This window comes from Bos indicus x Bos taurus, chromosome 18 (genome assembly GCF_003369695.1).
Source record: "Bos indicus x Bos taurus breed Angus x Brahman F1 hybrid chromosome 18, Bos_hybrid_MaternalHap_v2.0, whole genome shotgun sequence".
Classification (NCBI taxonomy): Eukaryota; Metazoa; Chordata; class Mammalia; order Artiodactyla; family Bovidae; genus Bos; species Bos indicus x Bos taurus.
Window position 1 is genome coordinate 54,946,123 of NC_040093.1, and position 19,311 is coordinate 54,965,433.

Genomic DNA, 19,311 nt, shown 5'->3' on the forward strand with positions numbered 1-19,311 from the left:
GCTGCACTGGGTCTTCGCTGCGGCACAGGCTTTCTCCAGTTCCATGGAGCTAGTCTCAGATGTGGTGTTCCAGCTCCTCATAGTAGAACTCAGGCTCTAAGGTCTCCAGGCTCAGTAGCTGTGGCGCACGGGCTTAGTGGCCCTGTGGCATGTGGAATCCTCCCAGATCAGAGACAGAACCTGTGTCTCCTGCACTGGGAGCTCGGAGACTTAACCACTGGATGACCAGGGAAGTCCTATTCTTACTTTTTTAGAACCCCAATTTTAGAACCTAAGAAGGGAGGTTTCTAGTCTGAATCTCAACCTATAGTTATCTGGGAGACCAATACACAAAACTCAGAGAATGGGGTGAACTACTTACTATTTTCATTTTTTAATTAAAATATTCATTTATTTGGCCATGCTGGGTCTTTGTTGCAGCATGTCAACTCTTAGTTGCCGCTTGTGGGATGTAGTTCCCTGACCAGGGATCGAACCTGCCATTAGGAGCTCAGAGTCTTAGCCACTGGATTGCCAGCAAAGTCTCTGGGGTGAGGTATTGCTTTGGTATTTTAAACAAATGTATTGAGATATAATTCATACATCATTCAATTCAATGACTTTTCATACAGTCACAGACATGTGCAACCACAAACACTTGTCAATTTTAGGGTATCTTCATCACCACAGAAGAAACCCATATTCTTTAACTCCTGCACCCCTATCTTCTCGCATCACACCCCTCCCCTAGCCCTAAGCAAACACTAACCCACTTTCTGTCTCTGAATTTGCCTGTTCTGACCACTGCCTGTAAACAGAATTGCACAATATGGTGCCCTTTGTGCCTGCTTCTTCAGCTCAGCATAGTATTTTCGAGGCTTCATCCATGTCACCCACGTCATGCTTCATTTCTGTTCATTGACTGATATTCCGTTCTCTGGTATTTGCACCCCAGCAGTGCCTTCTGGGGGCGTAACACCCTATGCAGGTAATGTACATGGTGGCCATTTTCAAGGCGTTGAAAGAGCTGGGTGTGAGCTGGCCAACTTAGGTTAAAATCCAGCTCCAGGAGAAGCAGGTGCCTCTGGGGTCCAACATGGACCCTCTGCCCTCCTCTGATTCTGCTCCAGGGCTGGCCACACGCTGACAGGATGCCCCTGTGTCACACGTGGGGCTTCTTTCTGCCCCAGGGAAGGAGGGAGGGAGCTCTCTGAACAGCTGGCTCTGTGAGCAGGGCAGCCCTGGATGGACGTCACCGGGGCCTCTGGGAGCACCCACCCTCCTTCCTTGGGCAGATGTGTGAGGACACATGGGCTGCTGTGGGGCTTTCCAATTCATTGATGCCCCTTGAAAAAGGTGCCATCTCTGTCACCCCTCAACCTCCAACCTAGGGCATCTTTGCTTTTGCCCCCATGTAGGATCTTAATTCCCCGACCAGGGATCAAACCCATGCCCCCAGAACTGGGAGTTCAGAGTCTTAACCATGGGACTACCAGGGAAGTCCGTGGTGGTCGCTTGTGATGCTCTCAAGGAGCAGGATATGGCAGCCACGTGGCTGTTGCTAGTCAGGCCTGGGACACTTGCCCTGGGAGACTTTGGCTTCCAGATAAGAAACTTGGTAAAGAAAGACCTGGAGACAGAGAAGGTAGATTCTTGGTGGCTCAGATAGTAAAGAATCTGCCTGCAATGCAGGAGATATGGGTTCGATCCCTGGGTTGGGAAGATCCCGTGGAGAAGGAAATGGCAACCCATTCCAGGATTCTTGCCTGGTAAATTCCACGGACAGAGGAGCCTGGTGGGCTACAGTCCACGGAGTTGCAAAGAGCGACTAACCCTACTACTCTGGGGGAGAGAGACCAGTGGGATGGGGGAAGCAGAGCAGAGAGAAAAAAATGAGGGGGGAGGGGCCCCAGCTGTCTCAGGCCCTGACATGTAGTGAGTCCTGGGGAGCTCCTATCTGGCTATGACTGTGAGACCCAGGAGAGTGCTATTTCCATCAGCCCAGTCAACCCTCAGATTCATCACCAAAAATAACTGCTATGGCTTTAAGCCACAGCTTGGGGTGACTCAATACTCAGTCATAGATAAAGCCCCCTGTGAGCAGCTTTTCCTCCTTCCTGGTCTCGCTCGGCTTCCTGGGCTGTGAGACCAGCTCCCCAGGTCAGCCACCTGCCTCCAAGTCCTTGTCTAAGGTTCTCTCTCTGTTCAAGAGAACCCAAAAGGACGTGGACCTTCTGGGGAGGTGAGGTAGTTCAATGTGGGTAATATAATTAGCCCGAGATTTGGGTGCATCATCTGGAAAATGGGAGGCATCTCATTTCTAACCTAAGATTCTTCTCGAAGTAAAAGAATCAAGGAGAATTTACCATCTGTTAGTTGGTATCCCATCTGGGGCAGCTCAGTGGCTCAGAGGCAAATCTGAGGCAGGTTCTTCCCACCATTCTCCCAAAGCTGAATTACCAAAGGCTCAGGGAAGTGACGCCCAACCACAGTGTCTGGGCTTGTCTGCTTGCTGGTGGAGGCTTTGAAACCCCTGCAGGGCATCAGAGCTATCTATTTGCCTCTTCTTGGGCCCTAAGGGTGGTAAAGGAACTCTGTTCTTACAGAAATGTTATTGTATCTTTCTGATAAAGATAACCCATTGCTTGTTTTTCTTTTCTAATCAGATTATCCCAACGGACACAAATTTAAGGAAATAGTTTCATTTCAGGTCAGAGGACTTAGGGCTGTCATCAAGAAACTGAATGAAACTTCTGGTAAAATACAGTAATTAGGAGCATAGTGAGAGCTGACTGGGAATGCCCTTGCCTCCCATGACACCGAAAGGCAGTCTGGTTAATTTCCAAATTATATTTGGGCTCAACATGCAAAGGGGCTCTTTTTCATTTGGGCAGAGAAAATAGGACTGAAGATTACTATAATAACCACACAAGACTAGGGCTTTAATTATAAAATAAGCCATACCCTAGCAGGCAAATCATTTTTAATGTGTTTCGAGAATTGAATACTTTATGGAGTTAAAAACAGAAGGGGAAAAAAACTTCAACATGCAGGAAATTAAGAAGAGATAAGAAACAGAAAAGCTTTGGGTGTCATACAGTTACAATATAAAAGCAACAAATGAAAAAAATAGCACACACGTGATAACCAGCTTCAGTAACATTAGCAGCCAGAACATACCCAGTGAATTATCAACACTTAATCATCAAAGATCTAATTCTGCAAGGGAGCTGGAGGTAATGATGGATTTCAGTTGATCCAAAGGACATTTTCCTTCTATCACAAGCAAACCTGTAAAGACAGCTCAAGTAACTTGGAAAAGTAGAGTTCCTTTTCTCAAAGAAAACTGACACAGAAAGGTTTCTCCTCCGGCCCCCCTCCCCCAAATTTGTACATTCATTAATTCTTCTAAGGCAACCAAAATACAATTTCTTGAGACCACCAAACCGAACACCCTGCAAAGCCACAAATTCTACCCGTGTAAAAAGGGAAAAAAAAAAAAAAAAAGATGAGCGATCTCCAAAACTCTGTAAAGTGCAGGATGGTTTAGCTTACAGCTTTTGTTGGATTTCAAGTTAATGTGTCTTTATAAAAGAAAGGGTGGACAAACCAGAGTGATGAGACCCAGCCAGGCCCTGGGCTGAAAAATGACCCATACTGGAAAGGTGACAGATGGATCGGCCCTCAGGGATCTTTTCAACTCTGCACACTCTGCTGCGGTAGGAGCTTTGGAAGAAATGTTCCAACGTCTCAGGGTGTTGGCGCGTCCTCATCACACACCACTGCCCTTTTGCTCAGCTGGAGGACCAAGACAGTCACACTCCTGGGCCATGTGTGACATCATACAACTCAAAAGCATGGATCAGATCGCAGCCATGGCAGAGCATCATGGCCATGAGAGGTCGCTAGGACAAGACCCTGGAGCTGACCTCGGGAGGGGTGGTGGTGGGGAGATGGAAAATGAAAACCCCGTCAGGCAACTACAAAATGGTTATTAGCAAATGGTATCAAAAAGTATCAAAACATTTCAAAAAACTTTAAAAACTGCCAGGCTTGGCGGACACAGGGGATGGGCTCTCCAAGCACCTGGAGAGCGGCCCTACATTTCAGAGGTTTATGCTAGAGGTCAGGGACATGGCCCCTTCCCCTCTGAAGATGCTCAGAATCCATGGAGACAGCAAGGATGTCCATGCCACACGGCTGGAACTGCCCATTCAGGTTTGGGAACAGGGGTCTCAGATTCTAACCAGAAGACCTGAGAGCCAGAAGCTCAGTGAGATGCTGGCCGAGGCGCATGCCATGCAGGAAAGGGTAAGAGGAGGAGGTGGCTGCTAAGTCTACAAGGGGTGGGGGGAGTCCTTCACTTCCTACATGGCTGCCTGTCACCCAGAGGTCCCTGCTGGCTTAGGGGTCAGGCCCTTAATTCACCTGAACTCAAGAGTGGGATCCTAGACCTGCGAGGGACGCCACTTCCCTTGGGCATCTGGGTTGCCATCCAACACTGAACCCCCTTTAGGGTTGACTTCTGCAGTTCCCACTAAGTCACCATGTGGCCAACTTATGATTTAAGGGGCAAAGGGAAGGGCATTCAGAATAGAAATACACACATGAGGTTTTCTGCTCAGATTAAGACCTAGAAAGACGTAGACGTACCACCTGGCAGTCTAGATTTCTAAAAGCGGCAGGATGTTAGAAATACAGATTGAGCCATACACACAAGCAAGGTGCGAAGATAATCTGTATATTTTAAACAGCAGACAGACCACTGTAAGTAACAAGGATTCTTCAGCTTTACTACTCTGCTTTCTTTCTGTCATTACACTAACGTCTTAAGCAAACAGGATTCCAACTTGGGCGAGGATCAAATTCAAAGCCTACCACTCATATGAAGTTAAAACTCTAGTTCTTTAAAAAGAAAAAAAACACAAAAACCCTGAACCTGAATAAAAGCCCATCATCCTGAAAGATCAAAATAAGACAATCAAGGTGTTGTCAAAGTTCAAGGCGAACAGCTGGGAGCACTGACAACACGATGGGGAAAGTTGCCGTTTCTGTCTCAACGTGGTGGCCAGGAGACCCCAAGCCTTTGTCACTGCGGCTGGAAATCATATTATTGTGATTCTGCAGTTCAAAGGGCCGCCTGCTAAGGGTGCCCCAAAGTTCTGCCCACCTGGGTTACAGACAGTTTTCCTCTAGTCTTAGTTGGATTGCACAGCACACTGATTTCCACCTTAAAAGCGCAGACAGCAGGAACCTGCCATGGTCCCACCACTGCACTCTCCCGCACCCAGGCAGGCACTGCCCCTGGGTCACAAAGCTCCTCTCCATGGACCCCAAAGAGCTTGGAAAAACCTTTCTTAGAACAGTGGAGCCACCACTAGCTATTTGAAGTGGGTCTACAAGAAGAAATTTTCCTCATCGACCCTACCTTTAAAAGAACACTCACGCCTCAATCATATCAGATTCTAAGGTGCATAGGTCATAAACATCCTTCATAGCATAACAGCAAGAGAGACATCAAGGCACGAGAAAATCTGAATAGAAGCCAGCAGCACACCCTTATTGTCAAAAGCACAACAGCTAGCTTAGGCTAAAAACTCACAGCTGTCGTCCTCCCGAGGTCAAAGCCTTCCTGCTCCTCACAGCAAGCATGGTCTTTCTCTGTGCTCAGCCCAATCTGCCCTGGATTCTGGTTGAATGACCCCCTCTTTGCTCATGACCTGGGCTAAGCTGGGGAGAACAGACCACAGGTTATGTGCCTCTCAGGGAACAATGAAACCTGCCTTGGAACAGGAAGAAGGCAAGCCCTCCCACAGTTGGCAGGAGTGCTGTAACATGGATTCCGGGGAGGGCTGGATTAAGTTTGAGATGAAAGAAGGATTGCAGCTTCAATGCAGTTTGGAGGTGAAGGGTTGATGGAGAGTTAACAGGTGACACAGGACTTCTCAGAGCCTTTAATACACTTTGAAATGTTGTATTAAGGAGATCCAAGAAGGTGGACAGTTTTTTGCTTTGATTATTTGTATGCTTTGCAGAACCTCTCAAGGGTCTGTAAGCCTTTAGCAACTTCCATAGGCTAAACATGCAGACAGGTCACCCATCTCATGAGAGGCAGTGCTCGTTTGGGTATGAAGTTTTCAACTCCCAGCTGGCTCTCAGCTCTCCTGGTCACTATGGAAACAGGCCAACCAAAACCACAGTGAACCTTCAAGAGAAGGGGAGGGAAGTGCCATAAAGAGTCAGGAAAAAAGGAAAAGGAGAAAGAAGTTCACTGAGCTTCTTATTCTAATGCCAACATTAACGATAATCACGAGGCCTTGTCATCTCTGCAGTAAGATCTCTGCCACGGCACAGATCACTAATGCCTCTGCTGGCTGGTGATTAAAACCTGCTCCACGCCCATCGTCCTGGTGTGACAGGTGGCTTGGGCAGGAGTCTCGAACGCTCCTTAAAGGGCACATGCTACTGCTGTCAGTTCTGGTAACTGTGGGACCAGCGGGGGTGGTCACGCATTTCAGGAGGAGGTGCAGAACCCACCATCACAACTCATGCAGACTAGGAGACCTCGACCCCTGGGAGGAGGCCTGGCCAGGATCTCTCCCGTCCTTTAGGAGGTGGGAAGCAGCTCGAGACTTGTTAAAGAGTGTGCCCCCAGCACAGGGCTACCTGGCGACGGCCGGGCGGGATAGGATCTGGTGCCGGAGTTGGGGAGATGCTCCGACAGCCTCCTCTGGTCGGAGTCCCTGGGCCCTCCCTCGTGTGGGAGCCTCCTGGGGTGTCTCAGAGCAGGGGTCATAGAACACAACGGCACGTTCCACCTGCTCCCTTCTTTCCTGAGTGATAAATGGAGATTGGCGGGGCTCAGTACATCAGTAATCTAATAAACAGTGGCTTCCAGAAGAGACAGTAAAAAGACCAAAGCACAAATTACAGAATAACGCTTATCAAGAGCCACGTGCCTGTTTTCCTTTCTCCCCTGTTCCCTTTTGGAATTCGGGACGATGACCAACCGGGAGAAATGGCCACCTGAGGAAGAAAGCCCAGTGGGGAAACGTCCCTGGTGAGAAGTCCCACACCTCACCTGACTGCCTGGGCTGCTGGTGACCCTCGGTCACTCTCCAGGAGCCTCTGTGCCCTGCCTGTAAAAAACCACCTCACCAGTGATTCCCAAGCGTGGCTGACACTCAGTCATTCCGAGGACAGTAGTTTTCAGCCCCCCTCAGCCCCCTTCAGAATCGCTAATTCTGAGGTGGGGCCCAGGAACCTGGTGTTTGAAAAGCTCAGCCAGGTCTGGGGAGGCGGGGACTACGGGGCCTGCACTGTCGCACCGGAGCCCTTCATTCCACTACAGAAACTTCTGCGTCACTCTTGCCCTGGCTGCTCTCAGCGGGATGGTCGGGGGGTGGGGGGGCACCCACAGGGGTTGGTGACTTGGGAAGTAGCCCCGCACAGACGCAGTGACCACTCTTGCCTGGGCCCTGGGTTAATTACTCAAGCAAGATGGTATGTCAAATCACATAGAACATTTAATCGGTTACTGTGATACCATAGAAATACCAAGAATCATAAAAGTAAAAATTAAAAAAAAAAAAAAAAGCTGCTAGGTCGTACATAATGGTGCCAGGGTTCTCCCGGTGGCTGCTGGTCTGTCGGCACGCCAGGGGTCACTGGCCGTGGTCCTGGGGCCTCTTGCCTTTGCCCTTCTTCTTCTTGTCCTCCAGCCGCGGCTTCAGGGCGCACACGCAGGCCGACACGCCAGCGATGGCCTTGGGCAGCTCGGTGCCCTCACTCCACTTGTCCTTGTCGCGGTCGTAGACCTGCACGGTCTTGGAGAAGGCCGTGTTCTCCCAGCTGTAGCCGCCCAGGATGTAGATGCGGCCCTCCCACACGGCCACGCCCGACTCGCTGTTGGCGTGCAGCAGGGGCGCCACGCGCGTCCACTGGTTGCACTGCGGGCTGTAGGCCTCCACGCCTAGCACGTCGAAGCGCTCCATGGACTCCAGGCTGTCGTCGCTGCCGCCGATGGAGTAGATGCTGTCCCCCAGGCTGCACATGCTGTGCCAGCCGCGCGCAGTGCTCATGGGCCGCCGCTCCTCCCACACGTCCGTCCGGTGGTCGTAGCACAGCAGGTTCTTGCGGTAGGGGCCGATCTGGTAGTCGTGGCCCCCGAGATGTACACAAAGTCCTTGTAGATGGTGCCCGCGTGGCCATAGGTGAACCTGCGGATGGGCGGACGAACAGAGGGAGAGAGGAAGCTCAGGGCTTGCCTAGGACAAGGTCAAGATTTCATCGGTCGGCTTCCTCAACCACGGTCATCTGGTTCTGGGTGATAAACTACGTGGGTTACAATCCACCCTGCTAGTTATTTTGGGGATCAAGGGACTCAACTCATCACGTGAAGCACGAGGCCCAGGCTGGCACACGGTCATCAGTAGCTACTATCATGACTGTCTACTCATCTTATTCACAGGTGTCCAGGTAGGGCTTCCCTGGTGGCTCAGTGGAGGAGCTGGGATCCACACCCAGACGCTCACCCCACACCCTCTTCTAACTTCCAGGGACCAAGTCCCCTAGACTCAAGTCCACAGCAAGCCTGCTTCAGAGGGTGCACCTGCAGGTTCGATCGCAGGGGGCTGGTCAGATAAACAAGTCCCCTCTGCTAAGCCTGTGACGATAAACGCAGTGAATGGACATCTGGAAAGGGTGGGACAGTCATCACGCCCCCTTCACAGACGAAGCAGCAGAGACAGCACAGGGTGGGGACACCTGCTCAAGTCAGATGGAGCACAGACGACCCCCACTCCCTGAACTCCTCCTGCCCAAAGCTGAGAGGTTTTCAGTGAATCTCTCACCCCCTGAACCCAGCACCCACTCCCTGAAACTCAGGCAGTGAGGAGACTCGCAAACGGAGCACTCAGGCAGCCCCCAACAGGCGCCCTGACACGCCGCCACTACGCCCTCTGCTCCTCATGCTGCTGTTCACAAGCCAGGAGACTCTGCCTGGAATTGGAGGCCAAGATACCCAGAAAGGCAGGTGGGCTCAACTGCCACCCCGGAGCCTCGGCGTCTGTAGATCTGCCCCCAAACCCCAATCACCTTGGCAGGCCGGCTACATAGGACCAGGAGTCGGTCTTTGGGCTGTAGGTCTCTACCGAGGAGAGTGCGCCGTTCTCATTTCGGCCACCGACGGCCACCAGCATGTCCTCGATGGAGGCCAGGTAGAAATCCACACGGCGCTGGTTCATGGAGGCCACCTGTGGAGGCGACACGCCTGTACTTCCCCATTCCCAAACCTGGGTCAGCATCAACACCCAGCACTGTGTCCCCAGCATGCTCCATGGAAGACACAGCCCAGGTGAGGCAGAGGCCACCTGAGTCTGGGGAAGGGAGCCAAACTGGAAGAAGAAAGGGGGGCTCTTTGGGTGGGGCCCTCAAGACCTCATGAATCCCTATGAGGGGCATGGAGAATTCACTTCCCCAAACCTGTCTGGCCAAACCTGTCTGGACTAGAATTCTGAAGGACACACGGGTCCCAGCCACTGATGGATTGGTTTCCTGAAATGTAAGTTCACCTTTCCCCTTGCCCCCCACAATCAGGTATTTTAAAAAGTAGTACTGATTGCCATCTGTGCTGGCGGGCAGAAAGTAGCACTCAGCAGGAAATTAGCAACAGGAGACCCAAGCTTCTTTTTTCCTTTTTAAAGACAAGCAGGACATTCGAATGAACACGGTTCCACAGCAGACTATATGGTTAGGCTGCCACTGCTATGAAGGTATGGAGGCCAGCCTTCTAGGCTGGGAGCCTCCTTCTTGTGGCAAGACTTACAGAGTGGTTGGTTTTAGATTTTTGAGAATAAAAGAGAAAAGTCATCTGAGTCCCTTCTGAACCTTGAGCTCAGGAAACCTCCAAGTTAGGTCAGGAGACTGAGGTGAGTATGAAGACTGGGACAGACTCTCGTGAGTGGCGCTGTGGTTCTGGGGAGGAAAGGAGCACAACCCCCACCCCCCAACAATGTGAGCTACAACCACAACCCTGGGAGGTCAACATCCCCCCACCCGCTTCCAGAGGGAGAAGCTGAGATTTGGAGCGGGCGTGGAGCCAGCCTGAAACTCTCAGCTACAATTGGCCAAGCTGGGCCGTGAACCTGGGTCTGATACCAAGACCCAGCCCCTTCCCAGCATGAGCCACCACACCTTCCAAGGGGCCATGGCTCCTACGAGACATGAGCCTTCGCAGCCTCCCTGAAGCACCTCCAAACCTGTCCCAAAGAGGAGCTTGGCGGAGACTCCGAGACGTGGGGAGGCTGTCAGAAGTATGGGTCAAGTCTCCAGACCAGTGCCATCAGGTATGGTAGCCACTAGCCTCGCACGGCCATTCACACTCACGTTTAAACACGTGACAATGAAATAAAACCGAAAACTCAGTTCTTCGGTCCCATGGGCCACACTTCAAGCCCTCAACTGCCACATGTGGCCGGTGGCTACTGCTGGATGGCACAGACACAGAACTGTTCTGCGGGTGCAGAGTTCTACGGGGCAGCGGTGCCCTGGGCGTGGCCCATCCCTGCAGAAGGTGGCCAGTCAGCCCTCAGTGCCCCCAACCAGGCAGGGGGCTGTGATGGGGCTCGTCATCTTATCATCACACCTAGTTCAGAAGCAGGACGGCTGTCCAGGCCTGAGAGAAGGGAGTGAGGGGGCAGTCAAGACTAAGGTTAAGAAGATCGAAAGTCCTCAAGAGTAAAGAAATAATCTGGCTTTAATCTCACCTTGATCCACTGTTTACAGCGGGGGTCATACCTATAAAGGAGATTGGAGGCCGCATCCCCTCCGTTGTCCCGTGAGAAGCTGCCGCCGGCGATGAAGATGAACCCCCCCAGCACGGCGACGCAGTGGTGGCTCCGCCGGGCCGGCAGGGGCGTCTCCTTGACCCACTGCTCACTCTGGGCGTCCAGGTAGCAGGTGTCGTCACTGAGCTCCAGACACCGCTCGGAGACCTCGCCGCCCACAAAGAGCAGGCACTCCTGGGTGGTGCGGAGGGCCGTGCGCTTGGTCTGCATGACGGGCTGGGCTGCCAGGCTGTTGTGGTAGCGCACGGCCTCCTCGATGAAGCCCTCGCAGTTGGCCTCGCGCGGCAGCAGCGAGCACACGGCGGGCTTGACGCGGTGCAGCAGGTCGTTCTTGGGGATGAGCGGGAAGTGGATGTTCTCCAGCACCTGATAGGCATGGGCCTCGCGCTCGGGCTGCTGCGTCAGCCACTGCAGGGCGGCCTGCAGCAGGTCGTGCTCACACTCCCGCTGCACCTCGCTGCTGCCCAGGTAGGCGCACAGCTTCTGCATGGAGATGTTCTGCAGGAAGGCGGGCGTGAAGGACAGCGTGCCGAAGCGGCTGAGGATGAAGCTGTCGATGAAGGCGTCCAGCCGCTTGAGGCTGTAGATGGAGGCCAGCTCCTGCAGGTACAGGTAGTTGTCCTCGCTCACCTCCTGCTCCAGGTACTCGCAGCAGAAGTCCACCGCAGTCCAGATCTGCAGCAGGTGGGCCGTCTCCAGCACGTAGTCGATGTTGCCGCCGTCCAGCACCAGCTCCCCGCCGTACAGGAAGTCCACCACGGCCTTGAGCCCGATGTAGGAGGCGCCGATCAGCTCCACCTCCTTCTGGAAGGCCTCGCGCATGCCCAGGGTGAACATGGAGTTGAAGTAGTCGCTGCACACGGCCAGCAGGTTGCGGTGGGCCGGCAGGCGCTGCTCATCGGCCACCAGGACCACGTCGCAGAAGAGGCCGCGCAGGCGCTGCTCATTCAGCCGCTGCAGCACTGTGCCCGAGTGCTCGGCCCAGCGGTACACCTGCATCGGCGAGAGCGCCTGTCAGGAGGGGAGGGGGCCTCGGACCCACCTAGCGCCACCCGACCAGCGTTTAGCATACAGCAGAATGAGAGAGAACGGGAAACAGAGTGCCAGAGTACCTCGCAGAAGTAAGGGTGTTTCACTGTGTGTGTGTGTGGCTATGTACTTGTATTGGGCTTCCCTGGTGGCTGAGATGGTAATCAATCTGCCTGCAATGCGTGAGACCCGGGTTTGATCTCTGGGTCAGGAAGATTCCCCTGGAGGAGGGCATGGCAACCCACTCCAGTATTCTTGCCTGGAGAATCCCATGGGCAGAGGAACCTGGTGGGCTACAGTCCATGGGGTCGCAAAGAGTCAGACACGACTGAGCAACTTTCAGTTCCATTTCTTTACAAATAAAATTTACTCAACCTTTCTTTTTTCCTTTCATTCTCCCCCAGACACGACTGAGCAACTTTCAGTTCCATTTCTTTACAAATAAAATTTACTCAACCTTTCTTTTTTCCTTTCATTCTCCCCCTCTCTTCCTCCTTTATAAACAGAATTCCCCAAAGTGTTCTTCGTTCCCTCCTTTCCCATCTCTGTTTCCTTCTCAGCAAGTGTGTGTCATGGCAGAGGTTTGCAAACGCTGTCCCGTGGGGAGGGTGAAGTTATGTGGGGCGGAGCCTCTCTGGTGGGACGGGAGTTGGTGGAGCCCCAGCTCTGCAGCCTCTGAGTCTCCAGCAGCCTCTGAGCCTCCGTTCCTGGTCTCACAAGTGAGGCTGAGTCTGTTTATCACCCAGGTTTGTGGGGGTCATGAGACAGAACCTGGCACAGAGCTGGCCCCAGGGGAGCGGCAGCAGAGTCACCTGCTGGGCCCCTCAGTCCCCACGAAGGCGCAGTGCCGACACTTAGGCTACGAGACCATCCAACAAGGTCACGGGACCCAGAGACTAACGTGCCTGGGGAACTTACTCTCAGAAACACGGCTTCAGCAGTCACGGCCAGGGTTAAAAGAAACGTATGTAAACTGCAGCAACACTATGCTACACATGGCCCTGTACACGTGACTGCACGCTCTTGTTCGAGCATCATGGGAACCCTCCAAGGGAGTGTCAATTATATTTCCAGATGAGGAAAAGTCAGGCTCAGAAAGACTGCAAAATCTGTCCAAAATCCCACAGAGACTGAGAGGCAGGGCTGGGATTTGAAACTAGATCTGATTTCAGAGCCCAAACCTTTAATCACCATGCTACACAGGAATTAACAAATCAATTGATAGGAATAATTAATAGGAGTTAATTCAATACATTCAGGTTGGTGGACATTGACTGACTGTTGTCTGCCTGCCCTGGGCTTTTAAAGATACAAAGAAAACTCAGACTTTAGATAACAGTTTCTAAATCCTGGACGGAATAATCAGGATATTTCACACTGCTCTATTTACTCTCTATAAAAACAAGAAGATGATTCAACATATAAGAAAACGGACCACTCAGAAACATCAGCAGGGAGATTCAAGGGTGATTGGGAAAAAGGGCTAGGCATTAAGTCTGATGTGTGGTGGGGGTGGTGAGGCTGGGCAGGTGCAAGCAGCTGGCTGACTTGCACACAGGTCCCTAGAGGTTACTTCTCAACGTGTATTCTATGGCTGGGGCTTGGTTTTTCCTTCCCTTCCAAATCTGCTCTCTACCACCTCCAATGCACCAGTAACGGGCCACTTTATTTCCCTGTGGTCCTTCCCGTCCAGCCAGTTCCAACATCCATGGCTCCATCCACACCGAGTCTCAGGCAACACCCTCACATTCTGAGGACACCATGCAGCCAATCCCTACAGCTCCCTTCTCTTTCAAGTCCACAGAGCCAGGCTCTCCTGCCTGACATTACAGGGTGGCTTCTTGGAGGTTCACACATGGATATTTCTGCCTATTCTGGTTATCCAGAGAGCGCTGGGCTGGCCTGGTTTTGGCTTATAATTGAGCAGGAAAGGTCTGGGCTCCAGCACAAGCTGGCCTGGGGCCCCACTTGGGTGCAGACTGAAGGAAATAAAAAGGCACCACAGGGGCGGTCTATCGAGTGACAGTGAAGGCTAGTGTCCTTGAGAAGCAACTGAGGGGCCTCAGGTGGGCTCTGAGCCCACCCTGGTCTGGTTGCTTCCAAGCTGGCGGGGGCACTGGAACTATCACAGTTAAATAGGGGTACACAGGCCCCTAGCTGCGGCGTGAAAAGGAAATAGCCCTGAGGAGGGGCAAGGATAGGGAGAGCCCCGGAGGAGAGTTTCCATGGGGCCATATGCGGCAGGCAGGCAGGGCAGAGACGGCTTCACTGCTTCTACAGCTGGGCCTCCAGGCTAGGTGGGCTCGTTTAGTTCTGCACCTGGGTCTCCACCACAGCCTGTTTCCACATGTTTAGTGTAGCAGCAGAGACAACAACTAAAAACAGACAACCGTGACTTCCCGACTTTAAAGGGTCATCAGTAACTGAGTTGCAGCACTTCACATAATTTAGAAACTCTGACCTTCGACTTTCTCCCATGACATTAACCCTGTTCATCCCTTCATTTCTTATTTTAGCACCTTCACCAAAGGCTAGGCAAGGGAAAGAAACACAGGTACTCAGGGTCTAATGCTGGGCAGAAAGGAGCAGGTATGGGGATGTTGTTGTTTAGTTGTGAGGTCGTGTCCGACTCTGCAACCCCATAGACTGTAGCCCGCCAGGCTCCTCTGTCCATGGGATTTTCCAGGCCAGAATACTAGAATAGGTTGCCATTTCCTCCTCCAGGGGATCTTCCCAACCCAGGGATCAAACCTGTGTCTCCTGAATTGGCAGGTGGACTCTCTACCGCTGAGCCACCAGGGAACCTGAGGTATGGGGCACCTTATACTAAAAAAGAATTCAGGGACTTCCCTGGTGGTCCAGTGGTTAGGACTCCAGTCGCTTCCACTGCACAGGGTGCGGGTTCAATCTCTGGTCAGGGGACTAAGGTCCCACAAGCCACGTGGCACAGCCAAAATAAATAAACATTAAAGAATAAAAAATTCAGCATTAAATTGGATCAACATATTTTAGAGTAGACAAATGAGCAGCGGCAGCCACAGAATGGAAGGCTCCATTGATCTGAGACAGGCAAGGTGTACCACCACAAGCGGTAACTGGGGTGACCCTCCGAAGCAGGCCAACAAGAGCAAGGAGCAGGCACACACAGCCACCCCCGACTCCATTCATACAAGTTCAAGGGCAGGTGAAACTGCTGAAAGCTGGGAGAGTGGCTCTCCCTACTGCAGGGACCCGGAGGGGTCTGGTGATATTCTTTCTAACTTATCCAGGTTTTGGCCACATGGGTGTGATGAATGTCTAGAAATTCAAGGGCACGTTATGATTTGGGCGCTTGCTAAGTATGAAATGTTAGGAACATAAATACAACAAACCAAGGGATAAAGAAGCCTATTCCTGAAAGCTTCAATTCAAAGAGAAACAGGCTCAGAATCTGGCTTGAAGGGACAAAGGTTTCTAGCGCTGTCGAACTTAGAAAGCTACGCTGTCTCGGCAGCCAAGCTCCGAAACAAAGCCCCTTTGAGGCAGCAGTGAGACCTTTCTGGGTTTTCACAGCAGATAAAGCCAGGCTTGGCAAGGGCCTTCTCAGTCGGCTCAAATGGAAACAGGAGAGTTCTCAGGGGGATCAGCCTCCCCTGAAAATTACACCCCATTTTTCTTTTTCACACATCTGTTGAACCTCATTCCTCTTTTTGTCCTCATCTATAAGTTGCTCGCAGCTCCCTTTATCTAAAATGGTATTTCTTCATCTTTCTTCATTTGTCTGCTTTTAAGATATTTTTTCCCTAACAGCTTGCTATGTCATTTAAACACACAATATACAGTCTATATATTTGGGCATGTATTATATGTACTTTGAAAGAGTAAAATTCTTTCCACACCCCGAAGCTCACCCCTTGTGAGCAATGTCAGCCCCATGGAGAATGCATGATACAGTCCAACCATGACATTTAATCGTCAAAACAGGAGACTTTTAAAGAAAAGGACGCTATTGATATTTATAAAGAGACAGGTATAAATGGGGACTGTCCCACAAATTGGTCCCCTGAACCTCATCTACAGCGGCTGTGGGGACAAGGGCCACTCCAAGTCACCTGAGGAGTCTGCTAAAGGTTACAGAATACCAGGTCCTGCTCCCAGACTTTAATTTAGCAGGTCTGGGGTGGGGCTGGGTACATGTACTTCCAATGAGACACCTGCCCCCTCCCCCCTTCCCAAGACGAGTCTGATGCAGTCAGTGTGACACAGGTAGGTAGCAGCGCCCTGGGGGCCCACCCTCACTCACTCCTAGGGTCCCAGAAGGTCACGATCAGGAAAGGCTCTGGCCCTTCACATCAGGTATGCCAAGTGCTGCCCCCACTATAAGGCTGGGGGCTGGCTTCTTGACAGACATCTTTGGAGCCTCAGGTGGAAACAGGAATCCCATGGCATCCACCCTGTCCTGTACACCTCTCAGGGTCAAAGTGCAGGATAAAGGAGTCCAGTTGTGTTTCTAACATCCACCACTCCCTTCAACCCCCGCTCTCTCTGATTTTATGATTTTTCCACTCCTTGCCTGTGCCGCCTCTAGTCACCGTTAAGGAGATTAACACCAATGCCAAGAATAGAAAATCAGCCTGTACAATGAGAATGAGCTTGTTAGAAAACCCTCACGCTTCTTGGGCAATCGGCACAGTGACCCGTTCACAGACCTTTGAGGACTCGCTGATCTTGTACGGCCGAGACACTCGCGTCTGCCGGCTTCCCTCCATCATAAACGAGATCGCAGCCCTACGACAAGAACGGGGTTTCTGAGCATGTAGTAATAACTCGAGGTCATTCACAAATCGCAGGCTCTGCTGGCAGGTGTCAGTGACAGCAAGAGCGAAGGGAGGGAAGAGAGAGACAACACTGTACTTCCAAGCACTCTGTCACGCTGAGTGCTGAAAACATTCGGGTGTTCAAATCAGACAGAACACATAGTAAGCGTTCCCTTCTCACCTAAAGTCCCACCACGTCTTGTCTCTCAGCTCACCTACAAACACCTACCTTTGGATGTTTGATCAGAAGGCCGTCTTTGCAATAGATCAAGACCACAGTATCAACAGTTGTCATTTCAGAACCCAGACTATGACCCTGGGACCAAGTTAAGGGACTGACACCTGCCATCATAGTAACCTTCCACCTGGCTTGACCAAGCTGACGTCACTTAACCCATTTCACAGATGATGATGTTGAGCTCAAGGTCACACAAAGCTAGTGAATGGCTGGCAATCAAAGCTGAATCTGTTCAGCTTCAAAACTGGACAGACATGGGCACTTGAATGGGGCCTAGGCTTTGAGTCTCACCCTTGTAAAATTCTGTGACGTTCAGGATACGGTTCAGTGACGACTACCACGTATAAAATATGCTCTGGACACAGGCACTGTCTTGTTTTCTTTGTCTCACTGATTTAAGCCCCACAACATCACCAGGAGGCCAGCACTATTATTACCCTCAGTTTACAGAGGAGGAAGCTGTCCCAGCGAGGGGAAGGAACTTGCTCAGCTTCACACTCAGGAAGCAGCAGCAGAGTCAGGATTCCAAGGTAAGGAGGCTTGCATGCTCTCAAGCCCTAGGCTACTCCACCTGGCCATTAAACAAATACCCACAGGCAGGAAACCTTTGTGAGAGAATGGGAGAGGGGATGGGGTTATGTCCTGCCTGGAACATCCAAGATAAACTTGAACAAGCAATTTAACCTTTCTACACACTTCATGGTGGAGTCTATGGCAAAGGCTGGTGTACCCACACCATGACAGGCTTCTTCCAGTTTTTGAAATGTCAAGTAACTCACTAAGAGCACAGAGCCGGCTCTGGGGGACCTCGGAGGATGGGCGCACAGGGAGGAAGGATTAAGCCAGCAACATGGGCACAAGTCATATACTGGGACAGAGGGTTTACAGAGGGATCTATCCCCTGCTATCCGAGTTGAGAAGAGTCAGCTTTTGCTAATAAGTAACAGTGCAATAAGGAGTCCAGCGCTCTGTTAAGATAATCACGGAAAACAAGAGGGGGCTCCAGTGATGTGGGGGAATGGGTTGGGGAAGCGATCCTGGTGCAGTCTACCCTGCCAGTTTCCTGGGGGAAAGGAAGGGATAAGTAGATTTCTCTCGGCAAATTAGCAACTTTGTGACAAAGACCAGCTGTAGCCCTCCCCCCAATCCTTTCTGACTGCCCCTAGGATGCTGGGGGCTCAGAGACGGAAAGGAAGGACACCAGCAGCCATCCTACTCTTCATCCCTGACTTCCTTGTTTCACCTTCACCCTCCGAGACAGGTGTCACCGCCGCTCCTGATGCCCAGGCTCAGGTGGCCGTGGGGCCCGCCCAAGGTCACCCGCAGCAGACCGTCTCCACCACCCGAGGCAGCCAGCCAGGTCTCAGGTCTGCCTTCAGTGCTAAAAGCTTTGTTTTCTAGGCCAACGTTTCTAGAGAGAGTTTTCCCCGTGAGGAGGCTCCCTTTTGTCTGCGGGCAAGCGGTTCGGGTGCCCAGCTGCTCCAGGAGTGTGGGTGTCAGCTGCCTCCTGTGCTTTCTGCAAGCAGGTGAGGGGTCAAGGCCATCCGCAGGGACGGTGGCGATACCCAGTGAGGCGCTGAGAGGTCTTTTTACTAAACACGGAACAGAGGCCACGTCCGGGCGGCCGGCAGGGTCCCCAGGGAGCCCGGGTTTCAGGCCTGAAACCTGCCGGACCGCGGCGCTCGGGAGGTGGGGGAAACCGCGTCGTGGAGGTGGAGGTGGACCCGGACGCCCGCCCGCACTCACCGGTCCCGGCTCTCGGCGGACACCGCCGTGGCTTCCTCGGACACGGCACCGCTAGGCGGAACAGCCGGCACAACAGCCGCCCGGGCGGGCTCGCGCCGGCCGCGAGGCTGGGGAGGGCGCAGAGCGGGGAGGGCGCCGGCGGCGGGACGCGGGGACGCTCGCCCACCTGGGCCGCGCGCCGCCGCGCAGGCCGTACCTGTCCCACCTGTGGGGGCGGCGGCCCCCTCCCCAGCCCCGAGCCTCGGGGCCCGCCCCTAGCCCTGCGGTCCTCACCGGCGCTCCGCCGAGCACAAAGGGCTCCCGCGGGCGGAACCGCGGCGCCGGCGACCCTCCCGAAGCAGGCCCGCCCCCTGCCCCGGCCCCCGGAAGGCGCGCGGGCTCCTGCCCCGGCCAGCGCAGGAGCAGGGCGCGCGCGGAGGCCCACCTGGGAGGGCACGCTACTGGCGCGGCGCGGGGACCCCCGGCGGCGGGGCCGAGCGGGCGGGGCGGCGGGGCCGGAGTGCCGGAGCCCGCGGGCCGGCCGGGAGCGCGGCCATGGCTCCGCCAGGAAGTGCGAGGCCGAGGGCGGAGGCGCGCGCAGCCAATGGCGGCGGCCGGGAGCGGGTGGGCGCAGGCGGCGCGGGGGCGGAGCCTGCGCGGGGCGGGGCCTGCGCCGGGGCGGGGTCTGTGCGGGGTC

General features: G+C 53.2%; 1 protein-coding gene across 1 annotated transcript; it reads right to left on the reverse strand.

Moving 5' to 3' along the window:
- Positions 1-2,920: 2,920 nt before the first annotated feature.
- KLHL36 (kelch like family member 36) lies at positions 2,921-19,187 on the reverse strand. The gene is given in 6 exon segments (XM_027513894.1): positions 2,921-8,149; positions 8,152-8,198; positions 9,076-9,233; positions 10,746-11,819; positions 16,544-16,622; positions 19,060-19,187. Coding segments are annotated over 5 exon segments (1,848 nt in total). The 5' UTR covers positions 16,607-16,622; positions 19,060-19,187; the 3' UTR covers positions 2,921-7,643.
- Between the last annotated feature and the right edge of the window lie 124 nt (positions 19,188-19,311).